Below are 18139 nucleotides of genomic sequence, written 5' to 3' on the forward strand. Positions count from 1 at the left end.
TCCACAAACACCTTCAAGATTTTGAAAATGCATCACTTATACAACACATCTAAGATTACAAAGAGTATTACTTCAAGTTTACAAAACTCAAAGGTGGCTGATTCGGTAACTTTCTTAGGACAGAATAGAGACACAACTACGTGTCTGTATATTTATTATCACGATACTATTATAAATTATAGGATAATAATTATTTATTATTTTATTTGTTTATTATCTATAAAGATCTTGGACATATTTGTATCATTTTTGCATAATTCAGATGTATCTTTTTTTTCCCTTAATTCTCTGTTATTGTTTCTAAAAAAATCACATTTACAAATATATATATATAATTTTTCTATTCAAATGAAAAAAAAAAAAAGGAACAATACCAAAAGCCTATTCAACTCTAAGACTTTGCAATTGCAAGGCTTTAGACATTATTGTCAAAGCAAATAATAGAGGAGAGGAGAAAGAGATAGAAAGCAATAACTGTTTCTTTAATTTCTCATATATCAAACCATAAAAGATAGGGATACTCCGATAAAGATGATTAAAATATCTTTTTTTAAAGATATTTGTTATTAACTAAAATTTAATACATATAATTGATTAAATTATATTATTTTTGTCAAAATTAGATCAGACAAATTAATTTGGTCAAAAAATCGATAAACCAAATCTTGAACTGATTTAAATTAATATATTTTTATAAAAAATGACTACAATAACCTTATTATAGAAAATGACTAAAATATTTTTATTATATATTTTTTTTAATTTTAAAAGTCTTAAATTATAACCCTATAATGACACAGAAAAAAAAGGTTAGAATTTAGAATTTTTAAAATATATATATAAAAAAATATTTTATTTATTTTTTATAATAGAAATATTATAATTATTTTTTATAAAAAAATATTAATTTAGACCAGTTTAAAATATAGTTTATCAATTTTTGGCTAAATATTTGATCTAATTTTGATAAAAATAATATAATTTAATTAATTATATGTATTAAATTTTAATTATTTAAAAATATTTTAAAAAAAAATACGTTTTAAGTGTCTTTATCTAAATAGTTCCTAAAAGATATGAATGTCACATTAGTTTTCTATTATCAATATCAACATTCCTATTCATCATTATTTCAATCTCATCTGCTTCGAGGGACACACTCCTAACCTATACCAATGGGCAACAAGCACAAAAACTTGGTATACAAATTTCTTTAGCATCTTTTTATTATTATTATCATTATTATTATTATTATTATTATTATTATTATTATTATTATCCACTAAAATATTGTTCAAAATAAACTTGAAATCGGCATGTTGATAATTGATAATTTCATATGCATTGTTCATTGTAACTTGATAATTTGTTAGAGTATAGATACAAACATGTATAAGTTTATTTTGAACATTGTAATTACAGAACACTTTTCAATAATGAATAGTTATTACTTATGTTATTGATATGATAGGGAAACTAAATAGAAGCATAGATGATGAAGGCAAAAGAAGTTTGAATGAAGAAGTGAATGAGAAAAATGTGAGTAAGCTACACAGTGCTTCAAAGAAAGGAGGGGGAGGGGGAGGGGGAGGGGGAGGGAGAAGTGGCGGCGGAGGACGAGCACGACGGGACTATATTGTTTATTAAATGTATTAAATTGGTGGGGTCTATATAGTTTAATTGTAGTAAATATTAAAAGTTATTTTGTGTATTTTAAAATTTAGAATTTAAAATGTCTGATATTAAAAAAAAATTTGGATAATTATTTTTTAAACTATAAAAATTTATGATTATTTGGTAAAATTATTAAAATTAAGAGAATATTATACTTACTAATTAAGTCTCAATTCTATGGAGGAAAAATAAAAGTATATTTATTACTATTGTTGTTAATTTTTACACCTAATTTTAGATATTACATTATTACTTAGAAAATGTTAAATTGAGATCTAGAGGTAAGTTGTGTTACTTCAATAGTTAGAATTCCAGTTATTAGTTGGTTATACATTAAATCTATTCTAAAGGTTACCTAAAACGTTGATTTGGGTCTGGACATTAGGTCCAAGTCCTTTTGAGGGGCAGCGCCTGACTTGTTTGGTGTTGACATGCCGTCTCATGAGAATGTGGGGGTGGTACCTGTAAGAGACTCTAATGTTTAAGTTAGTAAGGGCTTAGGCAGGTTCTTAGTAGATTAGAATGTAGATTATACCTGAGGAGTGTAGTATATTTATAGTAGAGTCAGTAATCACTTTTGTTGGAGTAGTTCTATCTTTATTGACGGATAATTGCTTCCTTTATTTTGGGAATCTATTAAGATCTCTCTACTAGATGTAACGGAGAGATATTCAGAGGTAATTACTTGTGTTAAGCAAGTAGAATTGTGTTTCTTTGTCGGTATCCAACCTTTTTAGAGAGGTCGAATAGAGGATGTAGGCTACCTCTTTAGATTGGATTTTTTATCTTTATTGGACTTGACTTTATATTTGGAGTCAGAATATAAACAAAATCCATAATGTATTATTTATATTTTCCCAATGTTTGAAGAATTTAATTTAATGCTACGTTGAGAAGTGGAGTTGAGTAAAGAATAAAGATTGTTTGTTTTAAAATAAAAATATTACAAAAATAAAAACATCAAATATAATATACACTCCCTTTCAAATTTTAATTGCAATCTTCACTATTTACCATATTTTATTTTTTGCTAATTTTTTTTTATATATATAACTTAACTCTGTTTATTCTCTAATTATTACATTACAACTCTCAACAAATATTATACCTTTTTTATATATATAATTCGATATGCTCTTTATTTTATTTAAGAGTCAAGTGTAGAATATAAATCAATATTAAAAAGAGTTTTTTTAAGTTTTCACAATAAATAATATACGTTAATTTTATAAAATTAATAATTAAGAATATATATGTCGTTTTATTTGGTAAAACTATTAGGATTAATAGAATATTAAGCCTACCAATTAAGTTTCAATTATCAAGTCTTTTATGGAGGAAAAATAAAAATATATTTATTGCTATTGTTTGTTAATTTCTACACCTAATTTTGGATACTACATTATTACTTGAAAAATATTAAATTGTGATGTAGAGATAATTAGTGTTACTTCAATAGTTTTTTTTTTTTGTTTCCCACGGTATCCCCCAACCCGACAAGTCAAGAACTAATCCGTCGCGGTACTGAGCTCCATTTAAGGGTTTGCCGCTGGCCAATGGGTTGCTGCATGCACAAGACGGGATTCGAACCCCCGACACTTGCTTAAGCGGACTAGTGAGTGTTACTTCAATAGTTAGAATAATCCAGTGACTAGTTGCTAGTTGGTTATACATCAAAGCCATAAGTATTATTTATATTTTGTCAATATTTAAAAATTTTAATTTAATGCTTTCGTGAAAAGTAAAATTGAGTATAGAATAAAGATTGCTTGTTTCACAATAAAAAATATTAATAAAAATAAAAAAATCTTATAGAATACACATTTCTTTTTAAATTAAAATTTAATTGCAATTTTCAATGTTTATCAAAATTTACTTTTCACCAAAAAAATCCCTTAATATATATATATATATATATATATATATATATATCCCTTGACTCTATTTATTTTCTATTTATTACATTACAACTCTCAACAAATGTGATACATTTTTATATACATCATTTGATATTTAGTTAACTTCTATGATGCACGGACACTGACACGGACACGAGACATGACACGACACGGGATACATCGATACGCGAATTTTAAAATTTTACATGACACGGTGACACGCATATATATAAAATATAAAGTATTTTTTAGATAAATTATAATGATATTTTGATATTTTATTGATATTAAAATATAAATTAAAATTTTTAATTATTTTTAATGTCTTATTTTTATTATATCAAGTATTTTAAATATTTTTTGTTTTGATAAATAATAATATATACTATATCTAAATTTATTTTAAGAATATATGTTAAGAATAAGACTGGACACGTGGACACGTGATGGTATTTAGGTGTGTCCAGACGTGATTTTTTTATTTTTTTATTAAGACACGGTTGGACACAGCAGACACGCGTGTCGGACGAGTATCGTGTCCGAAATGTGTCTGACACACGGACACGATAACTCAAAGAAGTGTCCGTGCTTCATAGGTTAACTTCATTTAAGAGTCAAGTGTAGAATATAAATGCTAACAAACAATAACTCAAATGGCATAGTTTCTCCATACTCAATTAAGAAGTTGTAGGTTCGAGTCTTCATATCTTCGGTAAAAAAAAAAAAAGTGTAGAATATAAATCAATATTAAAAAGAGATTTTAAGTTTTCACAATAAATAATATACGTTATTTTTTTTAAATTAATAATTAAGAACATATACGTCGTTTTAATTTAGTTTTTTTTGTTTATAGTTGAATAAAAATTTAATATAAATAATATTTAAATTTTATTTGATACAAAATCAAAGATATAGTTTATATATATGAAATGATGAATGTTAGAAATATAAACTAAAGTTTTAGAATTTTACAAATAAATATGCACGTATATTTTCTCATAAAAATTAAGATATTAATTTATTGTATATTGTATTTTTTTTAATTAATCTAATTATTTTTTGAATTTTTTTGTTATGTAATTTTATGTATTATTTGCATAAATAAAAAAAATATATGAGCTTAAATATATCAAATAATATTTTTTTTTTATTAAATAAATTTTAGTATAAGCCTACAAGAACATCTACGTAGTAGTAAAAATCATGAACATAAACCCAACAAGCAGATTCAGAATGTTGAGGGTGCCCAATTCACCAGAATCAGAATCGTCGACCTCTTTGCACATATCATACGTTCTGGTGATTCTCGTAAGTCCTCCGCCTTCTCTTCTCCGATTCACATGTGTGATTTTGTGCATCACCGAATTGAAACTCCGTGTGCTTCTCTCCTGTTTCTTTGTTATTTATTGATTGATTCTGAAATCAGGTTGACAGTTAAGAGAGAGATATGGCTTCTGTCGGAGATAAAAGAGGTAGCGATGGTGCTTCTAAAACGGTTGTAATCGCTGAATCTATGATGGAAATTTCTGAAGCACAACTTTATGATTATTATAGACAGTCCTTAAGCAGTCAGGTGCTTTTAAATTCACCACACGCTTTATTTTTTTTTTTTCTTTGTGTTCTGTTTTATGCTTTTTAATATAATCTCATAATTTAACTCTTTAGTTTTTTTTTTTTTTTAATGTTGTTTATAGGGATTCAAAGTTCCGGAGTATGGAGGTTTAATACCTGGCGGAATTGGACCCTATAGGATGTATAATGAGGAGCGTAAGCAACTTGTGACCGATTTGGCTAAGCGATGCTTGAAATTCTAGAATGACCAAAATGTTGTGTCTATGATGGTTTTTGCTTTATTGAGTTTTATTTATGTCTATAATCTCATTCACTAATGATTATTTTTATTGTTGTTATTACTATGTAGAGGGCGACTTTTGAGTTTGATAAGATTGACACGGTTAATAGCCAAGCTGTTGCTGGCTATATGTATTACATTATTTTTACTGCACGCTCTCGTGATAATGCATCTAAAACCTTTTATGGCAAAGTATGGGAAAAAATAGATCGTACCATCGATGTCAAGTTCTGTGAGATGGCTACTAAGCAGGTACCATCATCATTTGTCCATATTTAGGGTGTGTCTTGACATTTTAATTTGTTTATTTTAGTAATGACTTTGTTGTTGTGTGTGTGGATGCATTTTTACTTTGATAATGTGGTTTTGCTTTGTGATTACTTTATCATAAGGTTCTTAGATTGTGATTCATAATTATTTCTATTTTTTTTTTTTCGTCAAGATATCTCATTTGATTTTAGTTTCATGTTCCTTGTATATATTTTTTTATAATTGGCATCAAGTATTTCATAATTTTGATTAAATATTGTATTTAAATATTTTCTCCTTATATTTCATGTGGTTAGTATTTTCTCATTGATTATTTGTATTGGAGTTAATGTAACATGTTGAGATTCTCTTTCAATGTATTATCCAGGAAGCTGGTACATCTCAGGCCTAAGTTGTGGAATCTGAGTTTAGGTTCATGTTCTAGTTGTGTGTTTATGGTTTCTTCACGAAGGAAAACTCTGATGCTGTTATATAATTTTAATACTCATGAAATAGTGCAATGTGTATTAGCACAATGATAGACATAACTCACAGTTGATGAGCACTGTTTTCAGACTTTACGGAATTTATGTTTGTTAGTCAGAAAAGGTCGGTTGTCTTGAACATATTAAAGGGATTCTATCATTAACTTGCTCTATTAATAATTTTCAATTTGTGAATGGTGGTTTTGGACTGGAAGTGCTTCAAATTTTTCTCTTTCATAATATCAATTGACAGACACTAGAGTTCTGTGTTGTTTCGATGAGATAAATGACCCGAAAACTGAATATCGACCAGTTTTACTAGTTGCGAATGGTCAACTTTAAAAAAATCAAAAAATTGAGCTTCTTCATGGTCTATATATTATATTCTGATCATTCGATCAATATATAAATTATTCTTATTTGAATTGTGATTTTTCAATTATTTGTTCTACTTCTTCTTCTGTTATTCCTCTTAAAAATTTAATTGCAATCTTCACTATTCACCAAATTTCACTCTTCACCAAAAAAAATCCTTTATATATATATGAATTTAATTTTGATGTACTGTCAGTGTAAAAAATAACTACTTTTTACATTAACCGTGTGAATAGTCATCAAAGAGAATAGTTGTAATTGTAATTGCATGACTGTATAAAATGTGCATGAAAATTAAACTCAATATATATACACTTTTATTTTCCCATTGACTTTATTTATTCTCTAATTATTACAATACAACTCTCAACAAGTTTGATACATTTACATAATTCAGTTAGTTTTATTTAAGAGCCGAGTGTAGAATATAAATCAATAATAATTATATTAGAAAGAATGAAGAATATTAATCATTATTAAAATTGAATTGATAATTGCAAAACTTTCTTAAGGTAGAAAGATGTCTGGTCTCTGGTGTAAACTATTAAAAGGAAATTGCATAAACTGATCAGTAATGGAAAATTGAAAAGCATGCTTACACGCAGTTACATTTTCTTTGTCAGTATTATAAATTAAGCCAGCATTTAAGATAATTTTCTTTTTCTTTATTATAAATTAATATGAGTAAAGAAAAAGACTAGTTCTGAAGATTATGTCATCATAATCTAGTTCTATGTGCATCCTTTCTATTGGTTTTTGCAGCAGATGTTAGCTTTTATGAAGTTGATCCTGTTATTAAGTTATGATCAGAATCTTGCTTCCTGAATCAAGCCAGAAAAAATTAGAGAAAGTTAAAGCTAACTTAATCAACAAGACTGAATATGAGCATAACTTTATTCTATATTCTTCCATCCACTAAGAGTATTTCTATTACTTTTATGCTGTCTTCCAATTGTTGTGAAAGAATAACATATCACATGTTAGTTACCTTCAAATTTGGAAACTAAAAAGGAAGCTTCCACCTAATACTCTAATAGAGCCTAAGGAGGGTAAATTTATTTAATTTGCTTTTACAACTCGAAAGGATTTTCCGTGTTTTCAATTGATTATGTTCGAGTCATAAGTAGTATCACTAGGTTTGGTCGACTATATAGCTCAAACTACGCTATAACACTTTATTATGAACCATATTTGTGATTGAAATATTTATAACATAGCTTAAAGTGAGTGAAAAAATGAACATAGCTTGCAACTCCTGGTGGTTTTTTGCATATTCCATTTGTTGGTTGATTTGAGGAAAATTTCTCACTCAGAGAGCACCAAGTAAAATAAAATGCATTCTCATGTGTTTACCCCACCTTAGATTTATGTACAAGCAAGGTAGAACAAGAATCTGATGCAGACAGGGACAGGGTCAGAGGCTCCATGTTGCATTGATGCCTCATTCAGCTTCTCCTCCAAGCAAAATCCAAAATCTGCACTATCCACACACATCATCTTTTTTCTTTTATAGTGCTTATCATGATTTTACTCTGTGCCCTTTTCATGAAACTAGAGCCTATATATTTTATGGCAATGATGATTGAGCTTGATACTAATCACATAAGGGAATTAGTTCTAAACACTTATTGAGCCTAAGAATATGCTTTGAGTTGATAGACTCACTAGTGTTAAATATACCTTCTTTTTTTCGTCAAAAGGAAAACAAAGAGTGTAGATCATATATTATATAAACTCTCTACCCTCAAACACATTTCAATTCTCTTAGATCAAAGAATCTATAAACAATCACCCAAATCCACTATATTCCATACCATTCTCCATATATAGGAAGTTAGAAACAACTAACAAGTTCCAAATCTATACAAAGAACTTTATTCCCTATATAGCCCCAAAGATGAGGATAAAATTTCTTATTACACTGTTCCTTTTTGTCTCATACAGCCAAGCCATATCAAACTCAGGTTTGCATACAAGTTTCACTGCAGAAAAGAAAGGTCTAAACTCTTCAACCACCATAGTGCAAACACAGCAACCTTTTGGTAATTTGTTCTGTTCTGTTTTGATTTTTGAATATTATATCAAATAAGTGCATCATGAAGTGAAGGATTCCTGAAATTGTGGATACCCCACATTCGTTTTTGTTAATACTGAATTGCTTATTCTGTTCAAAACTGCAGAAAACTATGGGAGCATAAAAGAGACAATGATGTTTCACAGTAAAGATGAAGAAAAGCAAGAACTATCTCATGCCTCAGTAAAGAGAGCACATAGTGGTAGAGGAGCTAGTGGGGGTTCATCAGATGTTGATCGCCACCATCGCAGCTCTGCAAGCACCACAGCATCATTGTTACCTTGGAGCTCTAGATTTTGCGTAAGCATGACCTTGATATTGATGTCCTTCCATGTTAAGCTGCTCTGAGTGTAACTATTCAAAACTCCAGATTATGTTTAATGCTTTGGTTGCCTTAAGAGGAGCACCTTTTTGTACTTCAATTTGAGTGATGTGGGTTGAATCAATGTGTTATATACTTCATTGTACTTACCAAAACTCATTTGTTTAATTGTTTCACCTCTCTGAATTGGCCTCCCATGGATTATGTCACAATATTAGCCAAATCAAGTGGGCATTAGATTTTGCTGTCAATTATGAAACAAATTTGTGCAAGAAACAAGATTGAACTAATAATTAATACACTTGTCTCTAAGAGTTCAATTTATGTTTACAGAGTATAAAACTTGAAAAGGGCAATAATGAAGGCATAAGATTTTGCACACCTTCCATCCGTCGCAATATACAACTTTGTTTCTTGATCCATTGGAAGTCCCCTTGCTTTGCACACACGCAGGACCAGCTAACATCTCACAAGAGCTGTAACTCACAGTGTTTCCATCTTCCTTAGACTTTGCTTTCAACTTGTTCAGTTGGTCACGTGTCAGCTTGAAAATAGAAACCTCTGCAGCATCTAATCCTGGTTTTTGAGGTTGCCGCTGTGATACTGCTTGTGTTTTCATGGATGGTGGGGGCTTATATAGGTACAAGTGTTCAAAGCCCTATATTTTTCAGATTGTGATTTTTGGGAAGTGCCAAAAAACCAAAAGGACACATGGTTATAGAACAGCTTATTACAAGGGAGGGAGCTTTTAAAATGTAAAGGAAAATGGAGCATAGGCAAAGAAAGTGGAGTGAAAGTTTGGGAAGATCTATGGAATCAACAAGCCACTTAATAGAGGAAGCACTGACAATCAAAAAGTAGAAGAATTACTCACATCCTCTAGAGATTGGGATAGAGCGAAAATCCAAAGGAGTTTCCCCCCGGTTGTGGTAGAAAAAATAATTTAGACTTTAGTAAATAGGATCTCAGAGGAGGACATGTTATTGTGTCCCTTCAGGAAGGATAGAGAATTCACAACCAAAACAAGGTACTATGTAGCGAAAAAAAAGAAGATGAAAGAATCCACAACAACAACCCCTCATCAAACTCCGTATTAGAGGATCTATGGGAAGAGATTTGGAATATGAAGGCACCACAAAAAATCAAAATGTTTCTCGGAAAGGTCGCGCACAGTATCATACCGGTAAGAGAAAAAAAAATTGATTAATAGTGTCTGCCCAATCTGTTTGCAGGAGGAAGAGACCAACGAGCACACTCTTTTGCTCTGCGAATTGACTAAGCAGTGTGGTTCGGCTCACAGTCACAATGTATGCCAACAAATCAAAGCGTCAGATCAGTGGCTGCAATAAATGTACAGAAATTTCAAAAAAGCAAGCAAGCAGAAAAGTTCGCAAAATTTTTTTTTATAAATTATTAAATATTAAACAATATATAATTTTACAACCATTTTAATAAATTTATAATTTCTAAAGATATAAAAAATTATAATTTATAAATTCACAAACATTAAAATATTGATAATTATAAATATATAAAACCAAGTTTTTAAAATAGAATAATAAAACTAATATTGTCTAAAACAAAACATTGTCCAAAATATATAATTAAACATTTTTAAGTTTATATTCAAACATAAAATATAATTTAAAATATAACTTAGAACATTTTCAATTACCATCTTCATCATCTTGTAGATCAATAACATTATAGAAATTTGTAAAAAAATAACCCTGACAAAAAAAATGTCTGGCCCGGTGGGATGTGCCCCGTCCCACCAAAGCCCGCCAAAGCTCACGGATTAAGCAGGTTAGGCATGCTTTTTAAATTTGGCGGTCTCAAATTTCTAGCCCAGCACACCTTTTTAGCGGATTACGTGAACCAACCCGATGAATTTCGATCTGTTTGTTACCTCTAGTACTAATACATTGTTAAATAATAAAAAGAATAATTTGACTAACTTATGCCTTTAAAAGTATATTTTTTTAATAATAAAATATTCTAAATTTTTTATATCAACAATATATTAAAAATATAAAAAAAATTCTTCGATAATTTTCAGTAAAATATTTTTTATAATATTTTTAAAATATGTATTCTTAAAACACGTTAGCAAAATTCTAATAATAATAATAATAATAATAATAATAATGTTATGTTTTTTTAAATATTTTTTTCATTTTTGGTATTAAAAGTAAATGATAAGTGAGAAAAAAAAAAGTCTCTCTTACCAAAAAAAAAAAAGTAGAGAGAATCATATAAAGCTAGAATGACAGTTCATAGTGTCATCAAATTTTGTTTCCGTTAACATTACCTGCTAAGTGCTAACCCAGCTAGATTATCAAGCATTCGAACTATATATAGTAAAGTTGTCGTATATGGCCATGCATTTGCCAACCGAATAAGAACAAAATTTTGAGGGAGAAAAGTGAACAAAAATTATGCAAGAAGAAACGGGCGCCTGAAGTTTATTTCACTTCACTGCCGCTGTTCATTCGCATATGCCATCAGGCATGTGAAGATCTCTTATCTTCATCTGCTTGTACAGCCATTGCCGATTCTCTAATGTCACCTCACCACCAAGAGAGCGGGTAACAGATCCGCCACTACATGCACCTATTTTGCAACATTCTTCAAGGGACAAACCCTTCACCATTCCATACAAAAATCCACTAGCAAAAAGGTCCCCTGCTCCAGTAGCATCTATTGCTTTTGCTTCTCCTATGGCCGGGACCCGTACCATCTAACATGGAAAGAGAAGCATAGTTCATGATAGCAGATAGATATTAGATCATTAATCACATGAGCTTTAAACTAGTTGACATTATGATCGAGTGCCACAAATGTAAAACTACCAAGAAAACCTGAACTTTATCTTAATGGTTTTCCAGTTTAGATCATAATGATGTGCCTAATATGCATTCATCATAACACAATTAAAATATTTTTTGCAAATAACTAGTCCCATGCTCCTATACATGGTGAATTTTGCTGATAAGGACGATATAAGAGAATGAAGAATGCCTTTGGGCACACCCTTCTACCTCCCACCCTTATTACCTCTAAAGATTTTGATATATCTCAATTGTTTTGGTAGGCAAAACACAAATTTTAAGCCTATAAAATCTAATGCAAGAAACTAAATAAAATAAAATCCCAGCAGGAAAGCTTCATAAATCAGATCCTGATATGCACTATATTGGGAGGCAATGGCTTGAGAACAAATTCCTGCAGTGTGAACCAAACTACCATGATTGTATAGTTAGTCATGTTCTCCAAGTGATCAACGCACAACAGCAAACAGTTCACAGCAGAGTCAACTACACATTTTCCAACCAAAGCAAAAGAGAACGAGATTGGGAAAGAAGCCAGCAGGAAAAATTACAATTGAGGTGATTTACGCACCTCCTTGCCATGTTTAGCAATGCATCCATTATGGCCCAAAGTTACCACAGCCCATTTGCAATACTTAGCTAGAAATTCTACAGCAGCAACTGGATCGGCATTATGCTCATCCCTAAATGGATGTAATGTATCAAAAGAGTGGAAAAGGACTGGAGAATACATATGAAAATTATGACAATTAATAGCATGGAAAATGGTTTATTTATTCAATTAGGGTTCAGGAACCTCCTATATGCCGCAGGGTACAATCCAAATCCAAATGACAGTCACCTCACCTTAGAAGTTCCGTTGCTTCATCCTCATTGGCAAAACAGAGGTCTATATTGCCAGACTCCAATAACTTCATAAGTGGTGGCTTAAATTTCCTCACCAGCTTGCCAAAGAAAAGATGTATTAGAAAACAGTTAGCTTCATTAATTTTTTCATGGAAGAGAATAAAAGAAGAAGAAAAACAAATTGTGGTGGTTAGTACCTCAAAACTGGCCAAATCCAAAGAAACAAGAAGACCTTCCTGTTTGGCCAAAGAGATTGCTGCTTGAATAACTTCCAAATTGAGAATTGCATACCTCAAAACCAGCCACTGAAATGTAATATAGCAGCAACTAAGTTCACGGGGAACCCTTAGATGATAATATCTAATGTAACTAGTAGTGGTAGACCTAGTTAGACAGAAGCAAGGATTTATTATGCAAGCAAATGCACATTCACTTTCATGAAGAATGAATTTGATGAAGCAAACCTTGGAACCCTTGAAGTCCTCTCGAACGAGTTCGTGTGCCTGAACTTTGACAGCATTGGAGAGAGAGGGACGCATAGTACGGTTGCCTGAGTGATCAACCAAGCAGACGCACTGAGCAGTGTGGCCTTTCTTCTTGCGGAGGCAGGAGAGGTTGACTCCATTGAAGCTCATGTTGTTGAGAAAGAGGTTCCCCTGGTGGTCATCCCCGTAGGCAGCAATAATTGCAGTGGGAATTCCGAAGGAAGTGCGCAGGCCGCGGATGGTGTTGGCAACACTGCCTCCAGCGATGGTCTTCTCACCGTGATCCTCTTTCAGCTCTCTCCGTATATAATCAAGCTCTTCAATGCCAACCTGTACGGAACAAGAGCAATAGCAGCAGAATTCTTGATTATTATAAACTAGAGTAGTAAGTAGATTGGAAGAGAGAGACAGACGGGAATGGAGCCACCGGGTTCGCCGGGAATTCCATCGAGGAAGGAGGAGTCAACGAGGGCGATGGTGTCGACCATGGCTGAGGGTTGGAGACCCACCACCATGGAAGCCTCTGCTTCTGCTTCCGGGAACGGTTGTTCGGCTCCCATTGCTGGCTCGCTTCCTACGACCTTGCCGCCTTTTTTCCGCGCCCTAATTCCTAAACCTCGATCAATGCTAAATTTGAAATGGGCCGGCCCAAATGAACTGGGCTGGTCTGTTAAGCTAGGAAGATGAAATTCAAGGAAGAGGAAGATGGGATCCGAATGCAACTAAATATCGAATGGAAGAAGACGGGGAGGAGGATGCGTCGTCGTCGTTGCCGTCGCCGTCGCGGAGGGTGGCGCGGAGACGTATAAGCAAGTTTCGGAAGGAGTTACGGAAGAAGTTACAGTATTACTTGGATCAGTGGGCCCCACACGCGGGGCAAAGATGGATAGCGACACTGTTTGCTGCTGGGATCTACGTCCTCAGGGTCTACTATGTTCGAGGCTTCTACATCATCTCATACGGCCTCAGCACCTACATTCTCAACCTCCTCATCGGTTTCCTTTCTCCCCAACTTGATCCCCAGATCGATGTTTTGGAACCCAACGACGATCCTCATCATCACCATCATCATGATCATCATCCTCATGATGATGATGAGTTCAAGCCTTTCGTTCGTCGCCTACCCGAGTTTAAGTTCTGGTATTATTTCCCTCCACTAGTTCTTTCATTAATTCATGTCTAGTATATGCTTTGATATACATGCATGCACACAGGTTTTCAATCACAAAGGCAGTGTGTTATGCCTTCCTGATGACATTCATATCTGTGCTTGATGTCCCTGTTTTCTGGCCCATACTCCTCTGCTATTGGATTGTTCTCTTCATTCTCACAATGAAGCGCCAAATCATGCACATGATCAAATACAAATATGTTCCATTCAACCTTCATAAGAAGGTGACCCTTCCCCTACCATTGTCACTCATTTGTTTCATTACAATGTCGAGAGTGATATACTGATATCTCTCTATTTTTTCATAGAGGTACAACAACACCAGAAAAAAGAGTGGAATTTCCTGCAAGCCATAATTTCACTTGGCTTCCGACGATGATTTAAATTGTTAGTATAGCTTCTAGTTATTTGTTTGTAGTTGAGGGGAAAAACTAGCTGATACAGCTGGTATCTTCCTTGATTGACTTTGTAATTCTTACAATTATTATTAGGCTGTTACTTTAGCCTTTTATTTCTGGCTTTGTCTGATCTCTTTCATTGTTTGAGACTTCGAAGGAACCTTCTATAGCGTTCTTCACTCTTGATTGAAAAGGGAGTTCGAACGTTCGTGACTCTAGATGGATATAAGTATGGATTGTACATTTCTACATTTGCAAGTGGATGCCAAAATATTAAGCAAATAAGACAGAGACATTTGGAAAGAAATTATGTTTCTTTTAATCGTAAAAACTGTCAGCAAGCAAGCATCTTAAGATATCTGCTTTTGGTTTTTAGTGTAACTGTTTTAACCCCTAATGTTATTTTATTTCTTAGAAATTAGAATGCCGGCAACTTCAACGTAGTTTCGAATCATGTGAATTATTCCATAGGGTGCTCACTTGCCTTAATTACTACTATGGGAACACGTCAGAAATTCCTCCAAGGGAGTAGAAATGCAAATATATAAAATTCTATATAGAAAAGTGAAGTATGGAGGTGTTATCTTAAGCTAGTGGATGGTGTTTGACTAAAAAATGGAAAGAAAATATCTGTATGATTAGAAAAAACAACTTAGCAGACTGTTATTATGTCAACCTATAGTGTACGTGCCAATAGTGTTTTTGTTATTGCTATTATTATAAAAAGGTTGCATTATAATGTACTAGTTGGGGGTAAACATCAATAAGAGAGGGGCACGGGTTTATTAAAAAAAGAAAATAATACTAGAATGAGGGCCAATGGTAGGAAGCCACGAGAGATTCTGACTTGGAATAAACAGCCAACCATATCAATTGCTATAACAACCATCCAACAACCAAGAAAACAAATCACAAGTTTAGTTGTTAATCCTTGACTCTAATACTGGTTTATTTATAATGCATATTGAAAATAATATATCCAATATCAAATTAGTTATTAAATTTTTCTATAGCAGTTATGTTTTAAACATGGCCAGCTATGTTTTGAACCCAAAAACATTGTCTTCTTTCCTTTCTTCCTTTCTTTCTTTTCCTCTTCTCTTCTCTTCCCTGACACATAATAATAGTTAGTTAATAAGAAGATATATATTACATATTAGAGGTGCATGAAATTGGTGTAGGCGTCACAAATGAGTGAAAAAACTCTCGTTCCAATATTCTTCTTCTGGGCGTTGCTTACAATCATCACACCCACTCTTATACTCTTGTCAGAAAATTCAAAGGCTGACCTCGATGTAAATGGTATGCATATCAACACATAAACATGATTTCTTTTTAACTATATTGTGTTTGCTTACTCCTCATTCCTATAATTAATGAATGTTGTTTAAATTTATGTAGGCAACTTTGCAGGGAGTGTGACAGTTACAGAGGGAATGAAGGCGAGAAGAATGATTGGTTACACACACAATTACATGATAACAACAGCACCATTGCCAACCAAGTCGGAGGTAGCTGAAGGGAAACTGGCCTCATCACCGGCACCAGCGCCGGCACCGGTTATGGATTATTCACATCATAATCATACAAGTAACAACACCAATGATGGTCTTACTCTCTCCTCCAACAATACACACATCCAAGTCAATACAAAAGATAGCATATAAACATCAAGTACTTGCCATTATATATTTATATTACTTTGAGAAAACAAGATTACTTCATTTATTTGTACATATATATGATTTGATATAAATTTGGTGGCTGGAGTGAGTTGTTTACCAAATGTAGTTCTTCTATTGTTGGAATAATTGAAAGAATCAAACAAGAAATGCTGTTGAAATTCTTTCCTTTTCCTTTGATTTGAAAAGAGTTTAATTAAATTCTGCCGCCAACTATTATTGCTATCTAATTATGCTAAAATAAAATAGATTAACAAGTTTCTTTGGCTTTAATGTGTTATGCACTTGTACTTCATATGCCATCATTGCACATCATGGCATGATTGGTCTGCAGAATTGATTCTTACTCCACCTTCCGAAAAGGAATCACAAATTATCATGCTATTGGCAATTGCCAATGTCTAGATAGTAATAATTATTAATCTGTTTGTTAAACTATGGTGTAGGTGTAATAGACTAATAGTTAAGCTTCCCTTCCCATTGGTAAGGCTTTGACTTACTAATGAAGCATCCGGTTATGATTCATGAAATATTGGACACGATATATTATGACAAGAGTCATTATACCATTTACTTTCCTTCAAAAGGTGTAAAGCAGATTAAGTGTGCCTTGTAGTAGTTTTGATAATAGAGTTGGGTCATGTTCTCAATTCCATTGATGCTTGTAGATTAATTTATTCTGAGAGGCATATGTATGATTGGAAACTTAATTTGTCCAACTTCTCCGACGTGTTCCTCTGCTGTTCACTCTGATTATCAAGAAAGGCAAACCAGTAACTAAAATGGCTAATTCTATAATACCTATGAATTGATACCTAAATTTTGCCTAACTTTATCTTTTGTAGTAAATTTTGATTTTTTATTTTTATATTTTTTAAATTAAATATTAATTTTTAACCTTTTTTAATAAATAGACACTACCTTTTAGCCACAATAGCATTCACCAACTAAAATATGTTAAAACCAGAGAGTGGGTGACCTCAGCCAAAATGTTATTACTTGTAACAAAAAGTACAGGGTATATGGTACTTTTAACTACTTAACCACTCTGTTATGACTTATGGTTAGAGTGTTAGAACTTAGAACTTAGAAACAAGTAGCGTACTGAGATGGACATAGATTCATCGAAAGGTACAATTAAGGTTATTGATTATTGATGCTCTCTACCAACCGCATCTGGTTGTTAAGGCTGGCTCCGGAGGGTGGAGATTCCCCTGCTAAGCTAGTATTGTTCTTTTTTCTTTTATTAGTAGAATTTTCAATGTATTGGTATGTGTCATTTATTTTGGATCTTTGTTTTCTCTGTTTTGTGACCTACTTCTAATTATTTTGTTCATGCACTCTAGCTCCAGGAGCGGCCAATGCTATTCCAAAGTTTAAACTATTAATTGCTCTCAATTTTCAATTAATTATTATCATTATCTCGTAGATATAGGTTAAGTAACCATTTTGCCATTTCTAATTGGAAATTTTGATAAATATTTGGATGAATATTCATGGATGCAATATTCTTGTTTAGCTCATGTCATTAAGTGCTGCAAACAGAAAGGTCTGCATTGAACTAGTTGAGTCCTAAGGACCTTGAGCTTTAAAAAAAATAAAAAATAAAAAACTACTAAAATTAGCCAATATTAGTCAACTTTAAATTTAGGTCAATAATTTAAGATTGAACTCCATTAGAGAGACAAGAAAGATCTTGACAATATGTACGATGGGTTTTGAATTTGGCTCAATACAAAAAAAAAAATAAACAGTTATTTCAAAAAATTAACATCTTAATCCTAACTTATCAAAGGA

At 32.2% G+C, this 18139-nt stretch overlaps 3 protein-coding genes and 2 long non-coding RNA genes across 5 annotated transcripts; 3 read left to right on the forward strand and 2 right to left on the reverse strand.

Annotated features, from left to right (window-relative positions):
* Window positions 1–4775: 4775 nt before the first annotated feature.
* LOC112765570 (uncharacterized) lies at window positions 4776–6249 on the forward strand. The gene is made up of 5 exons (XR_003183830.2): window positions 4776–4880; window positions 4999–5145; window positions 5267–5398; window positions 5494–5676; window positions 6062–6249. It is a non-coding gene; the product is annotated as an uncharacterized lncRNA (long non-coding RNA).
* Window positions 6250–8292: 2043 nt separating this feature from the next.
* On the reverse strand, window positions 8293–9450 carry LOC112765288 (uncharacterized). The gene is made up of 2 exons (XR_011875524.1): window positions 9312–9450; window positions 8293–9110 (listed from the first exon to the last, which is right to left on the reverse strand). It is a non-coding gene; the product is annotated as an uncharacterized lncRNA (long non-coding RNA).
* Window positions 8414–10325, forward strand: LOC112765287 (uncharacterized). Its single transcript, XM_025811200.2, has 3 exons — window positions 8414–8575; window positions 8714–8907; window positions 9263–10325. Exons 1-3 carry the CDS (start codon window positions 8431–8433, stop codon window positions 9434–9436), a joined length of 513 nt encoding a protein of 170 aa, XP_025666985.1. The 5' UTR covers window positions 8414–8430; the 3' UTR covers window positions 9437–10325.
* Window positions 10326–11209: 884 nt separating this feature from the next.
* LOC112762571 (uncharacterized) lies at window positions 11210–13659 on the reverse strand. The gene is made up of 6 exons (XM_025808443.3): window positions 13505–13659; window positions 13071–13421; window positions 12804–12911; window positions 12607–12704; window positions 12332–12443; window positions 11210–11669 (listed from the first exon to the last, which is right to left on the reverse strand). The coding sequence occupies exons 1-6, from the start codon at window positions 13649–13651 to the stop codon at window positions 11418–11420; spliced, it is 1068 nt and encodes a 355-aa protein (XP_025664228.1). The 5' UTR covers window positions 13652–13659; the 3' UTR covers window positions 11210–11417.
* On the forward strand, window positions 13657–14967 carry LOC112762569 (protein RER1A-like). The gene is made up of 3 exons (XM_025808442.3): window positions 13657–14231; window positions 14306–14486; window positions 14571–14967. The coding sequence occupies exons 1-3, from the start codon at window positions 13825–13827 to the stop codon at window positions 14616–14618; spliced, it is 636 nt and encodes a 211-aa protein (XP_025664227.1). The 5' UTR covers window positions 13657–13824; the 3' UTR covers window positions 14619–14967.
* The last annotated feature ends 3172 nt before the right edge of the window (window positions 14968–18139 follow it).

The sequence above is a fragment of the Arachis hypogaea genome, chromosome 17 (genome assembly GCF_003086295.3).
Source record: "Arachis hypogaea cultivar Tifrunner chromosome 17, arahy.Tifrunner.gnm2.J5K5, whole genome shotgun sequence".
Classification (NCBI taxonomy): domain Eukaryota; kingdom Viridiplantae; phylum Streptophyta; class Magnoliopsida; order Fabales; family Fabaceae; genus Arachis; species Arachis hypogaea.